The sequence below is a fragment of the Lagenorhynchus albirostris genome, chromosome 8 (assembly GCF_949774975.1).
Source record: "Lagenorhynchus albirostris chromosome 8, mLagAlb1.1, whole genome shotgun sequence".
Classification (NCBI taxonomy): Eukaryota; Metazoa; Chordata; class Mammalia; order Artiodactyla; family Delphinidae; genus Lagenorhynchus; species Lagenorhynchus albirostris.
In genome coordinates, this window is record NC_083102.1 from 55,679,756 (window position 1) to 55,701,142 (window position 21,387).

The window sequence follows — 21,387 nt, forward strand, 5'->3', positions numbered from 1 at the left end:
TTCACAACAAACCCTTAAGGAAGGCAAGGCATATGTAATTATCCTTGTTTTCAGTAAACCAGGTCTTAGAGAGGTCAGGGAAGACACATGCCTTCTGGACAGAGACTAAAACAAAAACCAGTCCTACTCAATGAGTGAAATGCTTCTTTGATTCTTATTACAAGTAAACTCTTTTTAATATGCTTATTGGCCACCTGCAATTCTTTTGTGCAATGTCTCTTCATGTCTTTTGTCCATTACATTTTGGCGAGCTTAGTACTTTTATTTTGTAAGGCTCTCTATAAAATATATTTTAGTTATATATATATTACATTTTTTTCTAACTTGAACTTTGACATATAGTTTTATTAATTTATTAACTAATTTTGTTTTCATTAAAAAGAAGGTAACATAAGTTCCATCTCTGGTAAAAGGATGGACTAGATGTCTAAAGAATCGCCCCTAATACAAAATATCTGTCATGGTGACGGAAAAAACCCAACAAATATCTTAGTAAATACACGGCAAGTAAGATAAATCTGGGGCCAACACCACACTGGATTACCTGTGCCTTGAACGTTTGGCAAAACTCTCTTAAAAAACCAACTAGGTCTGATGTTTGATTTATGCAAGGATTTTTAACTAGCGCCCATTGTTTTCCTACCTTTACAAGACTATTCAGATTTTGTTTCTTCCTTGCTTGACTTTGGTCAAATATATTTTGTCTATGTTACCCAAGTTTCAAAAACACTGGCATAAAGTTTATAATATTATTTCACAATATTCCCTTATTATCTTTTACATTTCTGGTATATCTTTAGTCTTGCTTCCTCCCCTTTATCCCTAATGTTGTTTATTCATGCTTGCTTTCTTCTTGATCAGTCTTGCTGGAGATCAACTGTATCAGGTTTACAAAACATATTTGGGTTTGTGAACTTCTCTACTGAATTGTTTTCTATTTCACTAATTTCTGTTCTTTATTATTTCCCTCTTTATTTTCATTTATATCTGTCTTTTTCTAATTTCATGAGATGGATACCTAGTGATTAACTTTCAGTCTTTTTTCTTTTCTAAAAATTAAAAGCTATATTTTCCTTGAAATAAGTTTTGCAGTATCTCACAATTTTAATAAACAGCATTTTCCTTATTAGTGCTCATTATTTTCCATTAGATCTCTTCTTTCACTTATGATTTATTTAGTTTTTAAAAAATATCTAAATGTATGGGGGGGCTTATCCTTTTCTTATTTTAACTTGTGTTTTCAGAAAATGGAGTCTCTATGATATTATTTCTTTGAAACATTGCAATCACTATGTATGGCCTGACATATGGCCAATTTTCAAAAATGTTCCAGGTGTGCCTGAAAAGAGTGTATTCTCCAATTGTTGGGTACATGTTCTAAATATGCTTACATCAACCTTGCTGAATATGTTGTTTAAATCTTCTAAATTTTTACTTTTTAAACTATTTTTTCACTAATTACTGAGAACTGTGTTAAAATCTTCTACTATGAAGGTGGATCTGTCAATTTCTCCTTGGAGTTCTATAAATTTTTGCCTTAAATATTTTGAAGTTACAGTATTAGATACAAATAATTTTATAATTGTAATATATTTCTGGTAAATTGAACCTTTTGTCAATATGTGGTTGGCTGTCTTTACCTGTAATAGGCTTTTCTGGTAATATTCTTTTCTTAAATTGGGTGGTAGCAATACAAGAGTTCATTTTATTACTCTTTAAAATATATATGTACATTATATATATTCTCCTAATTGCATATTTTATAATAAAATTTTAGTGGAATGGAACAAAGTAGCTCTTTCATTTAGAAGCTTCCTGTAATCCCATCACATTTAAGTAATTTTTTCTCTCTTAAATATTAGCTTCTGTATTCATATGTATTTTTATATAAATGCAGTAATAATTATACTCTATTTTAATTACATTGACCACATGGAATCTTAATTTATAAAAGAGATAAATTGGGGTAATTATGTGCTTCATATACTTTGAGAATCCTTGAGTAACCACTTATGATTCCACTTTCAGCATTTCAGAAATATTTCTATTGTAAATATAAAACCAAATAATTTCCAAAACTTAATATCAAAAATGTTTTATATTTAAGTGGTATTTGGTAAAACAGTGAATTTTTGTTCTTCAGTTTATTAATAACCCACATAAATCACAGGTTTCAAACATCAGTTTTTCATAAAAACAACTGAAGACCAAAAAGCATTGACTGATAAATAACCACAGAGTCAGTTACTTTAAAAAAACATTCACTGGTAACTAACCTAATAAAAATATCCCGTACAGCTTGTTCACTTGCTCCAATATATTTGCTGAGTAACTCTGGTCCCTATTAGGTAAAATAAAATTAAATTAGAATTCATTCAAAACTATCTAAAAACAAAATATACTTTTTGTTCATGGCTAAGTCTAAATGCAATAATAGAAAAATTTTAATATAATTAATGATTTCTCTGAACTACATTTAAAAAATTAATGCAGCTGGACTAAATATCATACCACAAGTTCTATACTTGGTGTTTTCTTTGCTTAGAACATTTGTCCCCAGATAGTCTCATGGCTCATTGCTTCATTTTATTTAGATCTCTGACAAAATGCCACATCCTCAGAAAGGCCTTGTCTGACAAACCCATCTATGACTCATTCCAGTTACTTTACACCTCCTTCCCTTGACTGTTTTCCTACCTAGTACCTACCACCACCTGACAGTATATTATACATTGAATGTGTCTGTTTATTGTCTCCCTCCCTCCACTAGTAGAATATAAGCTCCGAAAAGGCAGTTTTGTTCATTACTGAATCTCCAGTGCCAAAAACAGTGCCTGCTACATAATAAGTACTGAATAATTATTTGTTTAGTAAGGTAATGAATGGTTTAAAAAGGGAAAATGTTCCATTTATCTCAAATCTTTGGAGACTCCAAAAAATATGTAATGTGACATGAATTACTTTAATTAGCATCTTCAGTAACTGAAACCAATTTATTTGCTCAGAAGTTGAAGAATATATCATTTTTTCTAAAAGTCAACTGACGAAACTTTCAAAACAAACTTTACTACATATAACAATATCAATAATGAGGACAGTCTTTCCTTAAATTGGGATATTTTAAAAAACTGAATAGGCCCTAAAGTGATCTCCAATGAAAAATCATTACCTTAAAAAGACCAAAAAGTGATCAGGATATGTGACCAAAATAAAGAATTTCTAATACTCAGCCATCTAGATAGCTATAATATACTAATATTTGATTATATTTTCTCAGTATAGTCAGGGAACTACAGAGGATGGAACAAGAAACAACTAAGGCAAAATATTAGGAAAAAGGCAACATACTGGTGTCAGTGAAAGGGCTGTCTTTGATACATGCCTGCTAGGATCCACCCAGACCTACACAGCCTCAACTCTCTACTGAAACCTGTGCATTGAGAACTCATCCCAATTGTGATTTGAAGATTTACTAAAGGGAAGAGATAAGATGTCCTCCCTAATGGAACAATCTAAAATACAACGATATTTGCAAGTGTTAATCTTGAAAATTATATGTAAAAAAAAAAAGTAAAACTACATTCTAGTGACAAGTAAAAAAGAAGAATATGGTCAGTTATTCCAAATTCCAAAAAAAGAAGGTAGGAAAATTTAAAAGTTATAGCTCTCCATCAATGCCAGGATACCCACATAACCAGCTCAGAAAATCTCATGTGATAAAAAGAGGGTAGGCATAACCCAACTGCAAATTAATAAACTGGGTTTCAGATTATAAATCAATTTTGAATAAGTTTACAATACAGGTTTCCCTCACTTTTTGAAGTTTGCTTTACACTACTTCACTTTTATTAAAGACCTACATTAGTAACTGTTTTCGCTAACAAAGAAATCCAAAGAAAATGTTCACGTTTATGAAAAAGGGTGAAAAGCGAAAAGCATTCAGTGTTTGTCCCGCTGTGAGCTGTTGGAGAGGCAGAACATACCCCAGCGGCAACAGTGGCGCCACCAAGCTTCTTTCTAGGGAACTACACGCAGCATCAAGCCATCATTGTTTTGAACTGTGTCTGGGAGCATCTGTGCTTTATCTCGATTTATTTTGTTCATCCATTAGCAAGATGTGTCCAATTGCTTCTTTGTTTTCTACCATTTTAGTTTACAGTAATGTTTCATAGAAACACTCTTCTTCCGGATGGTGGAGGGAAATCTGCATATGATTACTTTGCCTTGAAATGTAATCACTCTTTGGCAAACAAATATTGCTGGGGTGCTGAAGCTGTACAAATAAGACAGCACATCCCAGACCATAATGACACACCAGTGGTGGAGTGTGAAGCAGTACCCAAAATGATCTGCTAGCATGTCCTTTAATGACCATATTCACCCTATATCTGAAAAAATTTAACTTGGTGTGACACAGCAAGGGTGAAATATAGCCAACAAATAAAAACCCCAGCTTCCTGCCTTAGTGTGGTCTCCAGCCCCTAGTCTTCTAGGTTTTCTTCCCCCTTCAAGTTTGCTCTTTTATCTGATTATTTAGGCGTAATTCTATTTTATAATGCATGAAGATCTGCCTTAAGCAAGAACATAATAAGCCCTACAAAAGAGAGATGCCTCATTATTCAATTTCCCACACAGTTTAACTAATAGATGGATCACTGCTCCTACTAGTTTTCCAAATATGAGATTAACCCGCTATCAAGAAACATAAATGGTGTTGGCGAGGATATGGAGAAATAGGTATACTCACTCACACACTGCTGGTAGGAATGTAAAATGGTGCGGTCCTCAAAAACTTACACATAGAATTACCGTATGACCCAGAAAGTACACTCCTGGGTATATATGTATTCCAGAGAAATGAAAACATATGTCCACACAGAAATTTATACACAAATGTTTATAGCAGCATTATTCATAACAGCCAAAAAATGGGAACAACCCAAATGTCCACCAGTGATGAATGGATAAACAAACAGTGGCATATCCACACCACCTTAAAAAAGACTGAATATCATCCCGCCATAAAAAGTACTGAACTACTGAGGCATGCTACAACTTGGATGAACCCTGAAAACATTATGCTAAGTGAAAGAAGCCAGACACAAAAGGTGACATATTGTATGATTTCTTTTATATGAAATAGCTAGAACAGACAAATCCATAAAGACAGAAAGCAGATTAGTGGTTGCCAGGGGCTGGGGGAAGGAGAATGGGCTGAAAAAGTTTTGCAACTAGAGAGAGGTGCTGCCTACACAGCATTGTGAATGCACTAAATGCCACTGAACTGTACACTTTAAAATAGTTAATTATGTAAAATTTCCCTCAGTTAAATAAAAAAGAAAAAAGAAGAGAAAAAAGATAAATGCCAAACATACCTTGACACTAATAAAATTCATTCCACTCTCTCGTGCAATTACTCCAGCTAGTAAGGTTTTTCCTGTTCCAGGAGGACCATACAACAGCACTCCTGTCCTTTGTCGTATGGGCAAGTTTGCAAATAATTCTGGGTACTGAAAGAAAAATATGACAAAGAGTTCAACTCTAAAACAAATGACTAAGCAGTGGCCAAAGATCAATGTATAGAAAAAAGTACTTGGGTGGTAACAATGGCCATCTTTATGACAGTACAATGATAGAAAAAAACATTCCTACTCAGAATAATAAATGAACTCAAAGGAACTACCACAGATTTTTCCCAATTGGACCATGGAATACAGTCCACATAAAAAGCATATAAATGCATCAGAACTTCTTTCCATTTTTTCCTGTTTTTTTTTCAAACATTATAATAGTACTACATTAAGAAAATAAAACCCAACCTTTTAACAAGTATACTGCCTTCCACTTGTATGGTTCATGGGGCAAGTTATGACAGCTATGTATATTCAAATATATTCAATCAAAGAAAGAAAATAAATAATAGAGAAGGATGTATAATTATAATCGACAGTAAAATCTCCCAAGAGTCTCAATGCTGAACAAGTAACTGACTGCTTCTAAATTATCTTCTAAATCACCAGCTTCTCAGCAAGAAAACTTTTTGAACAGGTGAGCCAAACATCAGGCTACTGTCAGCAATCTCCTAGTCTCCTCTATTAAGTACACCTATTTAGTCCCACGTGTTGACAAAATTTCAACCTCATCTCGACCTCCATTCTAATCTGAAGGAGGCCCCAAAGTCAGCACTTACGCTGATGGCCTCACGTACCTGGCCCGGGATGTATCTGGATACTGATGTTTGGCCAGACCCAGCATTTGGGGTCATGATCCGCAGGCAAGTACTTCCCACGCCCCTGTTCTCCCAAACAGGCTTTAACCCCCAGTCCTGGGCTGCACTCAGTATGTCCCAGGCCCCACCAGACAGTTCCCAGGACTGTCTGTAACTGAGGTCCTTACATATAACTGAGATCCTTACCCATTTCTTTATCTCTTTGGATGGGCCCCTGATCTCATGCAAAGATCCTTTTCTCTCAGGTTTCTGATTCAAACACACCACCTCCTAGATTCTACTTTTGATCTTCTAAAGAACAATCTACAACTGCCCCCTTTATCCTGCTGTCTGCCTGGTCTATGCTGCCTGCTAACTCTGCCTTTCTAGACTGGCACCCAGAGTTTAGAAATCTGACTTAATCCATCAGCTCTGTGGATCTAAATGACTCTCCCACCTGCCAGTTTATTCCTATCTGTTTCTGCTCAACCCTAGCTGACAGTTCATTTGCTTTAGTACAACCTGGATGATTCAAGAAAAACACAAGAACTCTGAAATTCACATCAAAATGTGTTTACTATAAATATCACCTCAGCTTTCTTTCCAGGCAAGGAATACATCAGATACTTTAAAAATCTGTTAGAGCGCCAAAAATAGGACTGGACATTTACTTGGTAATAATAAATACTTGTTGGACCAAATGGAAGCTGGGCAAGCCAACATATACAGCCAGAAACGATGGATGACTCAGTGGTTCTTCTGGCAGTTGGTAGTGCTTGGTTTGGTTGTTTTTTAAGTACCTTGGCTGGTAACTGGATAGTGTCCACAAGTATCTGCCGAACTTCATGTAATCCGCCAATCTTATCCCAGCCCAGGTCCCTAGGGTTATGCAGGTCGACATTTCGCAGAGACACAGGAATAAATCCTTGGAGAGCCTTTCGCAAGTCCAATGTTGTTAAAACTAATTCTGTTTAAAAATAAACGAAACTTTTGGTAGTCCTATTTGTATATGAATTTTCAAAACATATTGTCATACAGTTGACCTCTCTTACCCATTTTCCCCTCCCTTACCCCTTCCACCCTAGTAACCACCACTCTGTTCTTTGTATCTAAGTGTTTATGTTTAGTTTGGTTTGTTCATTTATTTTTTTGTTTTTTATGTTCCACATATGAGTGAAATCATGTTATTTGTCTTTCTCCGTCTGATTTCACTTAGCCAATCTTAACTCAATTTAAAAAAATGACATCAATTTAGCTGGAAATGCCAATTTTCTACTCAAATAGCTGCTTATTTGAATACTAAAATGGATATATTTAATTCTTACCTTACTACAATTACACTTCTCCACGACGGAAAGAAGAGTCCAAATTTTGGTTTTAACAGTAAAACTTACCTTCCCTGGTGGATATACTCTGATGAGAGAGACAAGAATGTATGGCTCGATCCATAAGCACTGTAAAATCTCTAGCCACAAACCCTTCGGTTTCTTTTGCTATACACTGCAGATCAAGATCAGTGAACTTGCTCATATCACAGTCTAGTTTATTTTTTATTACATTATACAGAATTTCACATCTTTGATCCTAAAGAAAAAAACACAAAATTCAAATTTATAGTTTTACTCAAGTGCAAATTTTTGTACATGTATTTTGAGAAATATCAGGTTGACATAATCTACAGGGACAGAAAGCAGACTGGTGTTTGCTTGCAGGTGGAATTGGGGAGGAATGAACACAAAGGAGCAGTAGGAAACATACGGGAAGAGGGATGGAAATGTTTGCTACTTTAATTGTGGTGATGGTTTCATGGGGTGTGTGTGTGTGTGTGTGTGTGTGTGTGTGTGTATATATATGTGTGTGTGTTAAAACTCATCAAATTGTACACTTTAAATAGTGAGTATGTTGTCTTCAATTACACCTTAATAAAGTTGTAAAAAAAAAAAAATCACATTCATAATGATTGCTCTCTTTCTCCAGTAAGAAGATTTTTATTTTGGTTCCTTTAAGGGTTGTTATTCCTATAAAACATAATTCTAAAAACACATTCAATGACCAATACCACTACCATTCTGTTATGCTTAATAACAGGTGTATTTTTATTCTTCAATAACAGTCAATTAGCACAGGGTCTGAATATTTAGAGTAGACGTAAGAATTTTAAACAAGAAGTTAAAATATGCTTGCCTGTCCCAGACATTCTTTTTGAGCGTGCTGCCACTAAAACCATCAGGATTGAAGTCTCCTGAGGAGATGATGGGCTGTATGTGCTTGTATATATTTGGTCTTTGTCTTGCTTCTGGCACAGATCTCCTAAAACCCTTAAAATGTCCTAATGATAAGAGTGATAAAGGTGTCTTGACATTAATAACAAACCCCTTTTAGCCTCACCTGAGTTTACGTTAATGAGGTGACTTTTGGAAAGCACCTAAGTATGGGGGCTGGTTGCCAGGGGAACCAACCTTGACTTGAAACTTTCAGTCCCACCCCCTGATTTCCAGGGAGGGGAGAGGGACTGAAGGCTGAATCAATGACAATGGCCAGTGCTTTAATCAGTCATGCCTATGTAACAAAGCTTCCATAAAAACCTAAAAGGACGGGGTTGGAGAGCTCCCAGGTTGGAGAACCAGAACACTTCCATGTGCCACCGGGCCAGGCCCCAAACTCCACAAGGACAGAAGCTCCTTTGTTTCGGACTCCATCCTATGTATCTTTTCATCTGACTGTTGATTTGTACCCTTTAATATTCTTTGTAACAAACTGGTAATCTAGTGAGTAAACTAGTTTCCCAAGTTCTGTGAGTTGTTCTAGCAAATTAATTGAACCCAAAGAGGGAATAGTAGGAACCTCTGACTTATCACCAGTCAGAAGCACAGGTGACATTGGCATCTAAAGTGGAGGGCTGTCTTGTAGAACTGAGGCCTTAACCTGTGGAATCTGATGCTCACTCTGGGTAGTGTCAGAATTGAGCTGAATTGCAGGACACCCAGTTGGTGTCCAAAAATTGCTTGATGGTGTGGGGAAAAAACCCACATGTTGGAAATGTGTGCCAGAGTCATAATGGGTACAGAATATTAGTGCTGCTAAAAAAACCAGTTTAGTCAAAGTTTTAAAAGAAGAAATGCTTAAAAAAAGGTAAATATGTGAGGTGATGGATGTGTTAATTAACTTGATTGTGGTAAAGATTTCACAATGTACATGTATAGCAAATCATCATGTGGTACACTTTAAATATATATAATTTTACTTGTCAATTATATCTCACTAAAGTGGAAAAAAAATTCTAATTTCCATAGTATACTTACAGATTTTACCAATGCGAAATGAAGCAGTTCAGAATTTTTAGGGTTTTTGTTTCTTTTTAAATGGAATAAAAAAAGAAAACTTAATAATGAAAAAAAAAAAAGAAATGCTGTTTTATAAAAAGACATTTCCTTGGAAAGTACCTGATAATATTTCGGATGGTTACAAACAAAAATTGTGCATCTAATAGCAAAACATTCACTGAAGGTCGATTTTTAAGAACCCTTAAGATCACTAACATAAGCATTACTTTAAAGCCATAAATCATGAATAAAATTGAAAAATATGTAATTTATATAAAAAGTGACATATGAGAATTCCCTGGCGGTCCAGTGGTTAAGATTCCACACTTCCACTGCAGGGGGCATGGGTTCAATCCCTGGTTGGGAAACTAAGATCCTGCATAACACACAGCACAGCCAAAAAAAAAAAAAAGGGACATATTTCAATAATCTTCACAAGTAGTATGTTACCTGGTCGGGAGGTTGAATATGCTGGACACACTGAAATATGTGAACTCCTTGAGCAGAAACAAGTAAAGGATGTAGAGAATGTTGAGACTGGCTTGTAGCAATCAGTGCCACCAAACTTCCCATGGAAATAAACTCTTTCACCACATCGTTCAAAGCTAGAATTAAGTAATATAGTGTAAAAACTTAGTACACAAAAGCATGAAATTTTAAAATCATACATTCATTAAAAATAATACCCTAAACTTGAGCTTTAAGGTGGAGTATGAATGGAATGGCTCCTCTTTACCGTTTAAGTTAATCTTCCATTCATTCATCAGTTTATCTACTGAGGACCTAATATTGGCCAGGCTCTAGTCAATCTAATGAAGGTATAGGAAGCACTGTAAACTCTGTACACTCAGAACAATGCCTAGGTGAGGTTCCTTCATCTAGATCTTATTAAGTAAATGAAAAGGGGTCTCTGAAATAAATATTATAGAAGGATGAAAATAGAACACAATATGGAAGTTTAAGTAAGCAAAATACAGCTCATACTCCTATGACTTCCCTAGCTTTTGCAAGGTTTGGCTGGCACGAGGTTAGAACTGAAACAGGCATTAATAACATATAGCCGAGTCCTGACCTAGAAATCTGCAGCATTCCCTTAAACACTAGACTAACAAGTCTTGCAGATGCTACAGGATTCCAAATGTGAGATTAACACCAGTTTACAGTAACCCAAGCCACTGTGGTTACATTTTTTATCTATTTCACCTCTTAAGAACCTCGAGGCAGCAGAAGACTGCAAAATCCTCCAACCCCCACCCTGGTCCCACCCTCTCCTTGAACCCTAAGCTCTAGGCAAAGGAGTATTGTCCAGCATACTGTGATTTCTTCTACCTCTGTACCTTTGCCTGTGGACCACACTTCCTTTGCATCTTCATTAGCCTGAAACTGTTCCATACTAACTTCTACTACTCCATCAAAACTCATCTCAGGGGGCTTTCCTGGTGGCGCAGTGGTTGAGAATCCACCTACCAATGCAGGGGACATGGGTTCAATCCCTGGTCCGGGAAGATCCCACATGCTGCAGGGCAGCTAAGCCCCATGCGCTACAACTTACTGAACCTGTGCTCTAGCACCCGCGAACCACAACTACTGAGCCCGCGTGCTGCAACTACTGAAGCCCATGTGCCTAGAGCCTGTGTTCCACAAAGAGAGAAGCCACTGCAATGAGAAGCCTGCACACTGCAACAAGGAGTAGCCCCCACTCGCCATAACTAGAGAAAGCCCTTGCACAGCAACAAAGACCCAACACAGCTAAAAATAAATTAAAAAAAAAAAAACTCATCTCAGTTATGAACTCCCCCTAAAAGACCCTGATAATTTCCCATACCACCCTCAATTTAATGTATGTGCTCCTATCACACCCTGTACATACTTCTAGGAGAACATATCCTACCTACCTCCTAGTTGTGTCATCCTGGACAAATTACATAATCTTTGAATTTCCGTTTACTCACCTGTAAAACCAGGAGAATATCTGCATGTAGAGTACAAAGCAACCCCTAGCCCCAAAAGGGCAGTCAACACATGGTAGCTACCATTATGACTATCAGTCTTCCGTACTAACATTGTACTTGTTTACTTTTATTTCCTCTCCAAGACTCTGAGAATATAGACTGTGCACAGAAATATTTGTCAAATGAACAAAGCAAGAGTAAATCTGTACAATTCAGCAATTTCTAATAAGTGGAGGAGAATGAAAAGGCCCCAAAGACTAATGATGAATTCGTAGAATTTTCACACTGCTCTGACTCTACTGATTTTGCTAATACAGAGCAACATTAGAATGCTACCAGAGGCCTCAAAAGCAACACATTACATAGCACATATTCTGTTCTCTAAAGAGAGCAGATTTACTACGAAGACTGGAAATGCTGTCTGATAAAGGACAAGGGCCTGCAGCCAGCGAATGAACGCGTTACGTTACCATGTGCGAGCCTCCGGCTCTGCACAGCCTCAGGACTGTGCTCGTGTTCTGGAAGAGCAGGCAGGCCAACAACGAGATCCAGGTCATCCAACAGGACAACAGAAGGCTGCCGCCACACCGCCTCTGAGAAAGCTGCCTCTAGGGCTTTCTGTATGTTTTCAAGCCTTTTTCCTTAACACAGAAGATATGAAATAGTTTTATTGTTATTTGAGGGCTGGGAAAGGTCAGGCTGCCATTGAAAGCATTAGAAAAGCTCAATATTGATTTGACTATGAAAATTCAATCAATACAGTATTTTGTTATATATATATACCAATCACTAAAATCCGTTAATCACTAACATGGTTTAAATAATACAGCCTCAAAGGACTAAGTACTGAATTTTATAAAACTGAAAAAAGGAATATGCTACTATAATTTCTATACATATGTATTTATTTATCCTTGCCTCATTCCACGGAGAACTTCAGATGGCTTACAACAAAACAGTAAAATAAAAGCAGGATGTGGGAAAATATAAATGAAAGCAGGGGATCACAAGTCAGATAAAATCAAACACAAAGGTAGCCACCTAGAGATCCTAGAATTGCTATATTTGAATCATTAATTTGGCTTCAATCATCCTGGTGAATTACAACTTAATTTTCAAAGAACAGAGAACATACCAATTCATAAACCAATATAAAGAGTTCCTGTTACTTAGTTCTCAAACAAAATTTTCACATGAGGCTTCAAGCAAGACTCTAAAGAGATGGACAATGTCTCTGAAACCACATTTATAGAATATGAAGTAATGGGTTTTCAAAGGCCATTTCTTAGTTTCCTATCATATACTATATTAAAAAGCAGAATATAATGACTAGCTGGGACTATATGGTAGTGGTAGCCAAGGGGGGAAAAATTAACTACTCAGTAAAATATTTCTGATTTTTAAAAAACTGAATAGATAATATAAATGTCAAAGATTTTCAAAAGTACAAGTGTACAGCTGACCCAGGAACAACATGGGTTTGAGCTGTGCAAGTCCACTTATATGTGGGTTTTTCCAGCAGTAAATACCACAGTGCTGTACCACCCAAGGCTGGCTGCGGACACAGAGGGACCACGTATACAGAGGGCTGTGACTCTAAGTTACACAAAGGGCTTTCGTTGCATAGAGGCTGGCACCCCAACACTCACACTGTTCAAGGGTCAGCTGTATGTGATAAACTGTAAGTCTCCTCTTTGCTGTCCCTAGCCACCCACTTTCCCTCCCCTGAGGCAGCCACCCTACATGTTTCCCAAAGCAAGTCAGAGGTAACCTATACCCATTAGAGTATATTCTAGATACTAACTTTTTCAGAGTGGTGTAAGTTGGAATTTTCAGGAATATAGTCTACAAAGAGTTTTGGCTAGGGAAAAAAAAAGGCCTCCATCAAATATGGAGAGTTTTAAAATTTTTATTAGAAACACTAAAAACATTCGAAAGCCAGATTTAAAATTTCTAAGTAATTTTAATGACTAAATGACCAACAGAAAAGTTAAAGATTAGGTATTTGTATTTATTAGATTACCAGCATTAAATAGTAACATTTCTTTCTACCAGAAAAAAGATTTATGTAGAGTATTACCATATTCATACCTCGTAAAGCTTTACAGTCAACTATTTCCACATGGGCATCCAATAAGTTAAATGCTTCTTTACAGACTGCCTTCGCTAAAGTTGATTTTCCACTCCCCTAGAAAATAATTGCTTAAATTAGAACTCTCAATATATTCAGTCACAGAAATAGCCTCTGTCACTGTGATAACCACCAAGATTCAGCCTCATCAATCAAGTATATACTACACAATGTTATATAACAATTACATCTCAATACGGCCGGGGAAAAAAAGAAAATCCACATCCCTGATTATAAAATAACATTTAAAAAATACGAAATAATTGTAAATACTTAGTAGAGAAAGGTAAAAAAAAATCTGTAATAGGGGCTTCCCTGGTGGCACAGTGGTTGAGAGTCCTCCTGCCAATGCAGGGGACACGGGTTCGTGCCCCGGTCAAGGAAGATCCCACATGCCGCGGAACGGCTGGGCCCGTGAGCCATAGCCGCTGAGCCTGCGTGTCCAGAGCCTGTGCTCCGCAGCGGGAGAGGCCACAGCAGTGAGAGGCCCGCGTACCACACAAAAAATAAATAAATAAAAAATTTTTTAAAAATCTGTAATCGTCCCACATCACAGAATTACTGTCAACTGTTTTCCTGTATCATCCTTCCAGATACTCCACACACATTTTATGTAAATTTAAGAACATGGGATTACAGTATTCCTGAGGGTTTATAATAAATCATTGTCCTCTTTATCAACAGATATAGAGCTGCATCAGCTCCCTAGTACAATACCGCTGTGAGGATGTACTGGACCATAATGTGTTTATCAAAACCCTCCCTGCTGTATATTTATGCTACTCCCACTTTTTAACTATTATAAGTAAAGCTAAAATAAATATCCATACATATATGTTTACTTATTTGTCAGATTATACCTTCAGAATAAATTTCTAGAAGTGTAATTACTACATCAAAAGGTATACATATTTAAATTTTGCTAAACATTGCTATAAGTGCCCCTTAGAAGACTGAACACTGTTAGGGTTTTTTTTGGATTCTGTGTTCATTTTATTTTTTATAGCATCTTTATTGGAGTCTAATTGCTTTACAATGCTGTGTTAGTTTCTGCTTTTTAACAAAGTGAATCAGCTATATGTATACATATATCCCCATATCTCTTCCCTCTTGCATCTCCCTCCCTTACACCCTCCCTATCCCACCCCTCTAGGTGGTCACAAAACACCGAGCTGATCTCCCTGTGCTATGCGGCTGCTTCCCACTAGCTATTTATTTTACATTTGGTAGTGTATATATGTCCATGACACTCTCTCACTTGGTTCCAGCTTACCCTTCCCCCTCCCCGTGTCCTCAAGTCCATTCTCTATGTCTGCCACTGTTAGGTTTTTATAATTCTTTTTTTTTTTTTTTTTTTTTTTTTGCGGTATACGGGCCTCTCACTGTTGTGGCCTCTCCCTTTGTGGAGCAGAGGCTCCGGACACGCAGGCACAGCGGCCATGGCTCACGGGCACAGCCGCTCCGCGGCATGTGGGATCTTCCCAGACTGGAGCACGAACCCATGTCCCCTGCATCAGCAGGCGGACTCTCAACCACTGCGCCACTAGGGAAGCTCTATAATTCTTTTAATATAGGTTTCCTCCCTCAATCTACTATTATTTCTTTCCTTTTTTTCCCCCTAATAAATTTATTTATTTTTGGCTGCGTTGGGTCTTCGTTGCTGCGTGTGGGCTTTCTCTAGTTGCAGCAAGGAGGGGCTACTCTTCATTGTGGTGCATAGGCTTCCCACTGTGGTGGCTTCTCTTGTTGCGAAGCAGGGGCTCTAGGCATGCAGGCTTCAGTAGTTGTGCAATGCGGGCTTAGTGGTTGTGGCTCACGGGCTCTAGAGCGCAGACTCAGTAGTTGTGGTGCACAGGCTTAGTTGCTCTGTGGCATGTGGGATCTTCCTGGACTAGGGCTTGAACCCGTGTCCCCTGCACTGGCAGGTGGATTCTTAACCACTGTGCCACCAGGGAAGTCCAATCTACTACTATTTCTTACCATTGTTGCTTTGTCTAGCTTTAACACCCCTGTATCAGCTGTAATATTTTGCTTTTCATTACTGTGAACTGGAAAAAACAGCCAAGCTTATTGTGCAAAGTCTGAAATTTAGCAGGCATTCAACAATACTACCATCATTATAGTTTACAGAATTGCATTTATAATTAAAGTCACTGGACCCCAATAAATAAAGAAATTAGGGGTGCTGGTGTATAGGCCCCACCTGTCACTTTTTGCTGAATCAGAGGGCCTTTTCTCTCACTCAAAGTAATTCACATTCGTATAGCACCTTTCATATATATTATTTCTCTTAAGTGAGGTTAATCCTAAAAGGCAGGTTAAGAAGCTGAAAACTGCCTGAGGTCACAGCCAGTAAGTATATAACAAAGGTGGGACTCAAATTCAGGTCTTCTACTTGCTCTTTCTATTAATCACGCTACCTCTATGTGAGAAGGAGGAACTCTGGTTTCTGAATCAGTAGGATATTGTTTTTCAAAATAAATATTCTACCACGATGATATATTTTGAAATTTGACACAGGTCATCTAGAAAACATGTAGAGTAGTTGCTGTATTTTACCAGCCTTGCATACCTGGAATAAATCCTACTTGATTGTGGTATATAATTCTTTTAATATACTGGTTGATTTGATTTGCTCATCTCTTGTTGATGATTTTTGCATCTATGTTCATGAGAGATATTAGTCTGTAGTTTTCTTGTAATGCCTCTGTCTGGTTTTGTTATTAGGTAATGCTGGCCTCACAAAATGAGTTAGGAAGTATTTCCTCTGCTTCTATCCTCTGAAAGAGACTGTAGAGAATTGGTATAATTTCTTCCTTGAGGGTTTGGTAGAATTCACCAGTGAACCCATCTGGGCCTGGTGCTTTCTGTTTTGGAAAGTTATTAATTACTGATTCAACTACTTTAATAGATATAGGCCTTTTTATATTGTCCATATCTTCTTCTGTGAGTTCTGGCAGACTCCTTATGTCTTTCAAGGAATTGGTCTATTCATCTAGGTTATCAAATTTTTAGGCACAGAGTTGTTTATTACTATTACTACTTTATTATCCTTTTAATGTCCGTGGGATCTGTATTGATATCCACTTTTTCATTTCTTATATTAGTAATTTGTATCCTCTTTTTTTTTTCTTAGCCTGGATAGAGGCTTATCAATTTTACTGACCTTTTCAAAGAACCAGCTTTTGGTTTCACTGATTTTCTCTACTGATTTCCTGTTTTCAATTCATTGATTTCTGCTCTAATTCTTATTATTTCTTTTCTTCTGCTTACATAGGATTTAATTTGTTCTTCTTTTTCTAGCTTCCTAAAGTGAAAACTTAGATTATTGGAGTAGTTGCTATATTTTAAGTAAGAATCAAAAGAGAGCAACTGGGATAGTAAGAGGAAAAAAAAGTTATGATACTAGAGTTAAAAGTGAATAGAAATGAAAAAGCCTTATAATTTTGAATGGAAAAAAAGCACGAAGACTCACAAAGACCACACCGTAGCCCTGGAAAAAATACTGCATTGGTAGAGAATAAAACCGTAAGCCCCTTAAAAGGGCAGGGAAGCTCTCGCAAGACTGACAAAGATTAAAACAAGAGAAGATACAAATCACCAATAACAGGAAATGGGACATCACAACAGATTCTGCATCTATTACCAGCACAGTAAGAGAATGCTACAAACAACTTTATGCTCAAATACTTGACCAGTTCCTCAAAAACTACAAACTACCAAATGCCTGCCAAAATGAAACAGACAATTAAGGACTTTGAATTTATAATGAATTTATAAAGAAATCTCTAGGCCCAGATGGTTTCAGTGGAGATGTTACAAAACATTTTAAAGAATTAACATCAATTTTATACAATCTCTTCCAAAAAACAGAACAGGAGGGAATACTTTTCAACTTACTTTACGAGGCCAGTATTACCCTGAGAGCAAATCCAGACAAATGCAGTACAAAAACAGAAAACTATAGGCTAATATTGCTCATGAACTTACATGCAAAAATCCTCAACAGAATATTAGCAAACAGAACCCAGCAATGTGTGGGTTGGCCAAAAAGTTCGTTTGGGTTTTTCCATAAGATATTATGGAAAGAATAATAGACCACGACCAAGTGGGATTTATTACAGTTTTGCAAGGCTGGTTGAACATTTGAAAATCAATCAACCTTATTAACACCCTACCAACATCCTAAAAAAGAAAATTCATACAATCATATCAATTGATATAGAAAAAGTGCAGGGAGACCATCACCTTATTCATTACCACGTTCCCAATATCTAACAGCAGGCACTCAAAAATATTAGTGAATGAATGAATGCTTTCCATATCTGGTATCAACAACCCTATATAATAGATTATCAAAACCCAAAGAGAAGAATTAAAAATTGCTAATTAGTGAAAACGAGCACATTTTAACCACATACCTTTCCTCCCGTGAGTAAAAGGGCTCCGTTTCTAAGTCCTGCCACAAGGGCCATCAGCTGCCGAGACAAAGGGCGTCCTAGGAGGCTATGAGTGATGTGCTCCATGGAGGAGACGCCTAAGGAGTTCACTCCTCTGCAAACATGTAAATTGCATGATAAAACACTGAAACAGGGTAAAATCTAGCTATAAAAAATTCTGAAACTTTTCTTCCCAGGCTACTTAATGAGTTAATAAAAAGAGTAAAATCTTGAGCTTCCCTGGTGGTGCAGTGGTTGAGAGTCCACCTGCCGATGCAGGGGACATGGGTTCGTGCCCCGGTCTGGGAAGATCCCACATGTCGCGGACAGGATAGGCCCGTGAGCCATGGCCGCTAGGCCTGCGCATCTGGAGCCTGTGCTCCGCAACGGGAGAGGCCACATCAGTGAGAGGCCCACGTACCGCCAAAAAAAAAAAAAAAAAAAAAAGTAAAATCTTAAAAATGATCTCTTACTTGAAAGTAAAATGAATTAATGCCAAATCTGAGTCACAGATTTTAAAACTATTTTTATTACTTTCAAACATGTGCAGTAACTAAAAGTTTTGTCCTAATAGGACTCCTTAAGGAATTTGTCTTAATGCATACAAATATCCCCCTGAAAATGATTTCTGGTTTGTCATCCAACATTATCATAAATGGGTGTTTTTAAAGTGTTAGCATAATTGAAGACTTATTTCCTCTTAAATGTCATTTTTGAAATCCAGTTTCAATCTGTAGATTATATAAATATGAACTTTGACCTACTTCCTGACTCTGCCAGTTTATTTCTGAAAATAAATATCATAAATTCCTAAAATTAGTCTGAACTGAAGAGATTTTACTTTATACTTGAATATTATGCCACATTTAAGCATTGTTACTTTATAGTTTAATCCTTTTACTAAAATATTTATAGACTATACTATTGCAGGAAATCAAATCACTACTACTATATCTACTAAAGGCCTCTGTGAAGAATTCTAAGAAGTAATGTTTATGTGAGATTATATTGTATTAAGAGCTAAAGAAATTGAGGAGGTTCTTTTCAGGTTTGTTTGTCTTAAAGTTGAGGAAAACACTAATAACCCCAATCAGTACATCAATAAGATAGTGAAGGAGTAACTTAATTTGAAATATTTTTAAACATTCAACTAATGTTTTTGGATTTAACTTTTAAAATTAATTTATTAATTTTAAAGGATTATTGTTTTATTCAAGCATGTATGATCCAGGTCATATCTAGTTGGCTCTCTTTTCACAAATCAACTCTCAAAGTAAAATTTCTAATAAGTTTCAGACTTTTAGTTATCTAAGAAGAGAAGGCAAATTACTAAGCCAGGTGTGAAAACAGAAACAATCCTTGAAAAAAATATTTACTACTGCATTAGTAAGACTACTCAATGATATTAACATCTAATTTAACATTTACACATAAAAGCCCTGGAAAAGATAATGTCAAATGTGTCTAAACATGGTAGTTTGGCCATAACTTCTTACCCCAAGCAGTTCAGCTTTAAAAAAGGAAGAATAAAGTCAATCTCCTCACTGTTTTCTTCTTTTACCATAGGATCCAGAAGGACCTATAGTAGCAAGGAAAAATCAATTTTACATTTCAAAGTTATGCCTTTTGCCTGTTTTTCTTGGGTCCCAGGAAACTGAATTGCTGATTCTGTTACACCAGAGAGAAAAGATATATTGTACACGCAAGATTATAACTTAAAATAGCCCTAACAATAATAATTTACTCATCCAAGGAATATAAATATTTACAGTTAACAAGTAGTAAAGAATGTCATCTTCTTAATACAGTTTACAGATATATCTTTATTTGCAATTTTGATTTCTGTCACATTTATTTCTTTTCACAATCTCACATTTGTATCTTCTCTGAATGGTATTCCTTAAATTATATTTCAAAAGTAGACAAATAATGTCTAATTTCAAACCACCGAAATTCTAAATGACTAGAGAATCTTTAATTTATTAAGGATAAGAGTGAATATCCTAACCAAAACACAATATTCTAAGAGGAGCACTTTAAAAATATTTCTGGAAGAGAAGTGATCTGATAATATTTGTGAAGAGTTGAGAAATAAAGAACTGACAAAACAACATGGGTTGTGCAGCAAAACTGCAAATAAAAATATGAATTAAAAAAATTAAACCCCTAAGCTAAGTTTTCATTTATTTCAGTACTAAAAGATTTTAAAATCATGATCCACTTGCCAGTTAACACGATCAATTCTATTCTTAAAACTTAATTGTGTGGAGGCATCAATTTCAAATTTAGGATAAATCAACAATTTGTTTAGATAAGTTAAAGAGATTATAGAATAAAATATTTTAAGTCAAGTTATTCCTTACTCTTACCATTCAAGTTTCTAATACACTTTAGGATGCAATGTAACAGGTAAATTCATACTTTAGAATCAATCACATGTGAAAATATTATTTCATTAAATATTCAATAGTATGTCATTACTTGTATTGTCATCCTCTGTAGCAGATTGGTACTCAACAGAAAAAGAGTTTCTTCTTTTTCCTTTTCCCAAGAATGAACTATATTCAGAGAAAACTCCTTCAACCCTATTAAAAGGAAGGTAATAAATGTAGTTAGTATTAAAGCTGAGATGAAATAATTTAAAATTTAAATTTATTTAAATTTAAACAGAGGCATCCTTTGATACGTAATATCTACTGTTTAATTATCATTATTAGGTTTCCTGTTCATACATATCACAAGTTGGAAAAACAATGAAATTTTTCTGACTTCTTTAATAGAAAAAATATTGAAATAACAAATAAAATATACTCACCATCTTTCATTTCCAACTTAATATATTCTTCCTCTGATACTATCAGAGGAAGTGTGGTAGTAGTAGACTGCTGTAGCCATGAATAGAACACAGTTTTTATGTCTTCTTCACTTATGTCTTTAAGCTGCCAGAGGAAAGGAAAGAACAGTAATGATATTCTAATACATGAACTTAACCTTAACATTCTTATTTTAACACCTTATCTTGCCAATAAATGATGTTCATAGGCACAGATTTGGCATTTGACATTACAGTACGAGTACAGCACAGCCTGAAGAAACATTTACACAAGTGGCAAAGTTTTAAATGCTCCTTTTCTCTATGCCCAGTGATACACACACCATAATCTAGCTCACTTGATAACCATTCCAGCCCCATTCTCCCTTGCCTCCCTCTACTGTAGAGCAAACTACAGTGGGAGAGCAAACTCCTCTACTCCCAGCTTGGAACTGTGTGTGCATGCATCTGGCTGCACTCTGGCCAATGCTTTACAATCAGCAATCCATGGGAAAGCCTTCT

General features: G+C 36.2%; 1 protein-coding gene across 3 annotated transcripts in view; it reads right to left on the reverse strand.

Annotated features, from left to right (window-relative positions):
* PEX1 (peroxisomal biogenesis factor 1) overlaps positions 1–21,387 on the reverse strand; it is a 73,560-nt gene that overhangs the window by 26,732 nt on the left and 25,441 nt on the right. For all 3 annotated transcript variants that reach the window (XM_060157031.1, XM_060157032.1, XM_060157033.1), the window contains exons 7-17: positions 20,869–20,992; positions 20,535–20,638; positions 19,550–19,632; positions 18,036–18,168; positions 13,575–13,671; positions 11,954–12,124; positions 9,982–10,136; positions 7,603–7,792; positions 7,009–7,175; positions 5,376–5,510; positions 2,277–2,341 (exon numbers count right to left, since the gene is read on the reverse strand). In XM_060157031.1, the coding sequence (XP_060013014.1) occupies positions 2,277–2,341; positions 5,376–5,510; positions 7,009–7,175; positions 7,603–7,792; positions 9,982–10,136; positions 11,954–12,124; positions 13,575–13,671; positions 18,036–18,168; positions 19,550–19,632; positions 20,535–20,638; positions 20,869–20,992 (1,424 nt within the window). The remainder of the gene's footprint in view (positions 1–2,276; positions 2,342–5,375; positions 5,511–7,008; positions 7,176–7,602; positions 7,793–9,981; positions 10,137–11,953; positions 12,125–13,574; positions 13,672–18,035; positions 18,169–19,549; positions 19,633–20,534; positions 20,639–20,868; positions 20,993–21,387) is intronic.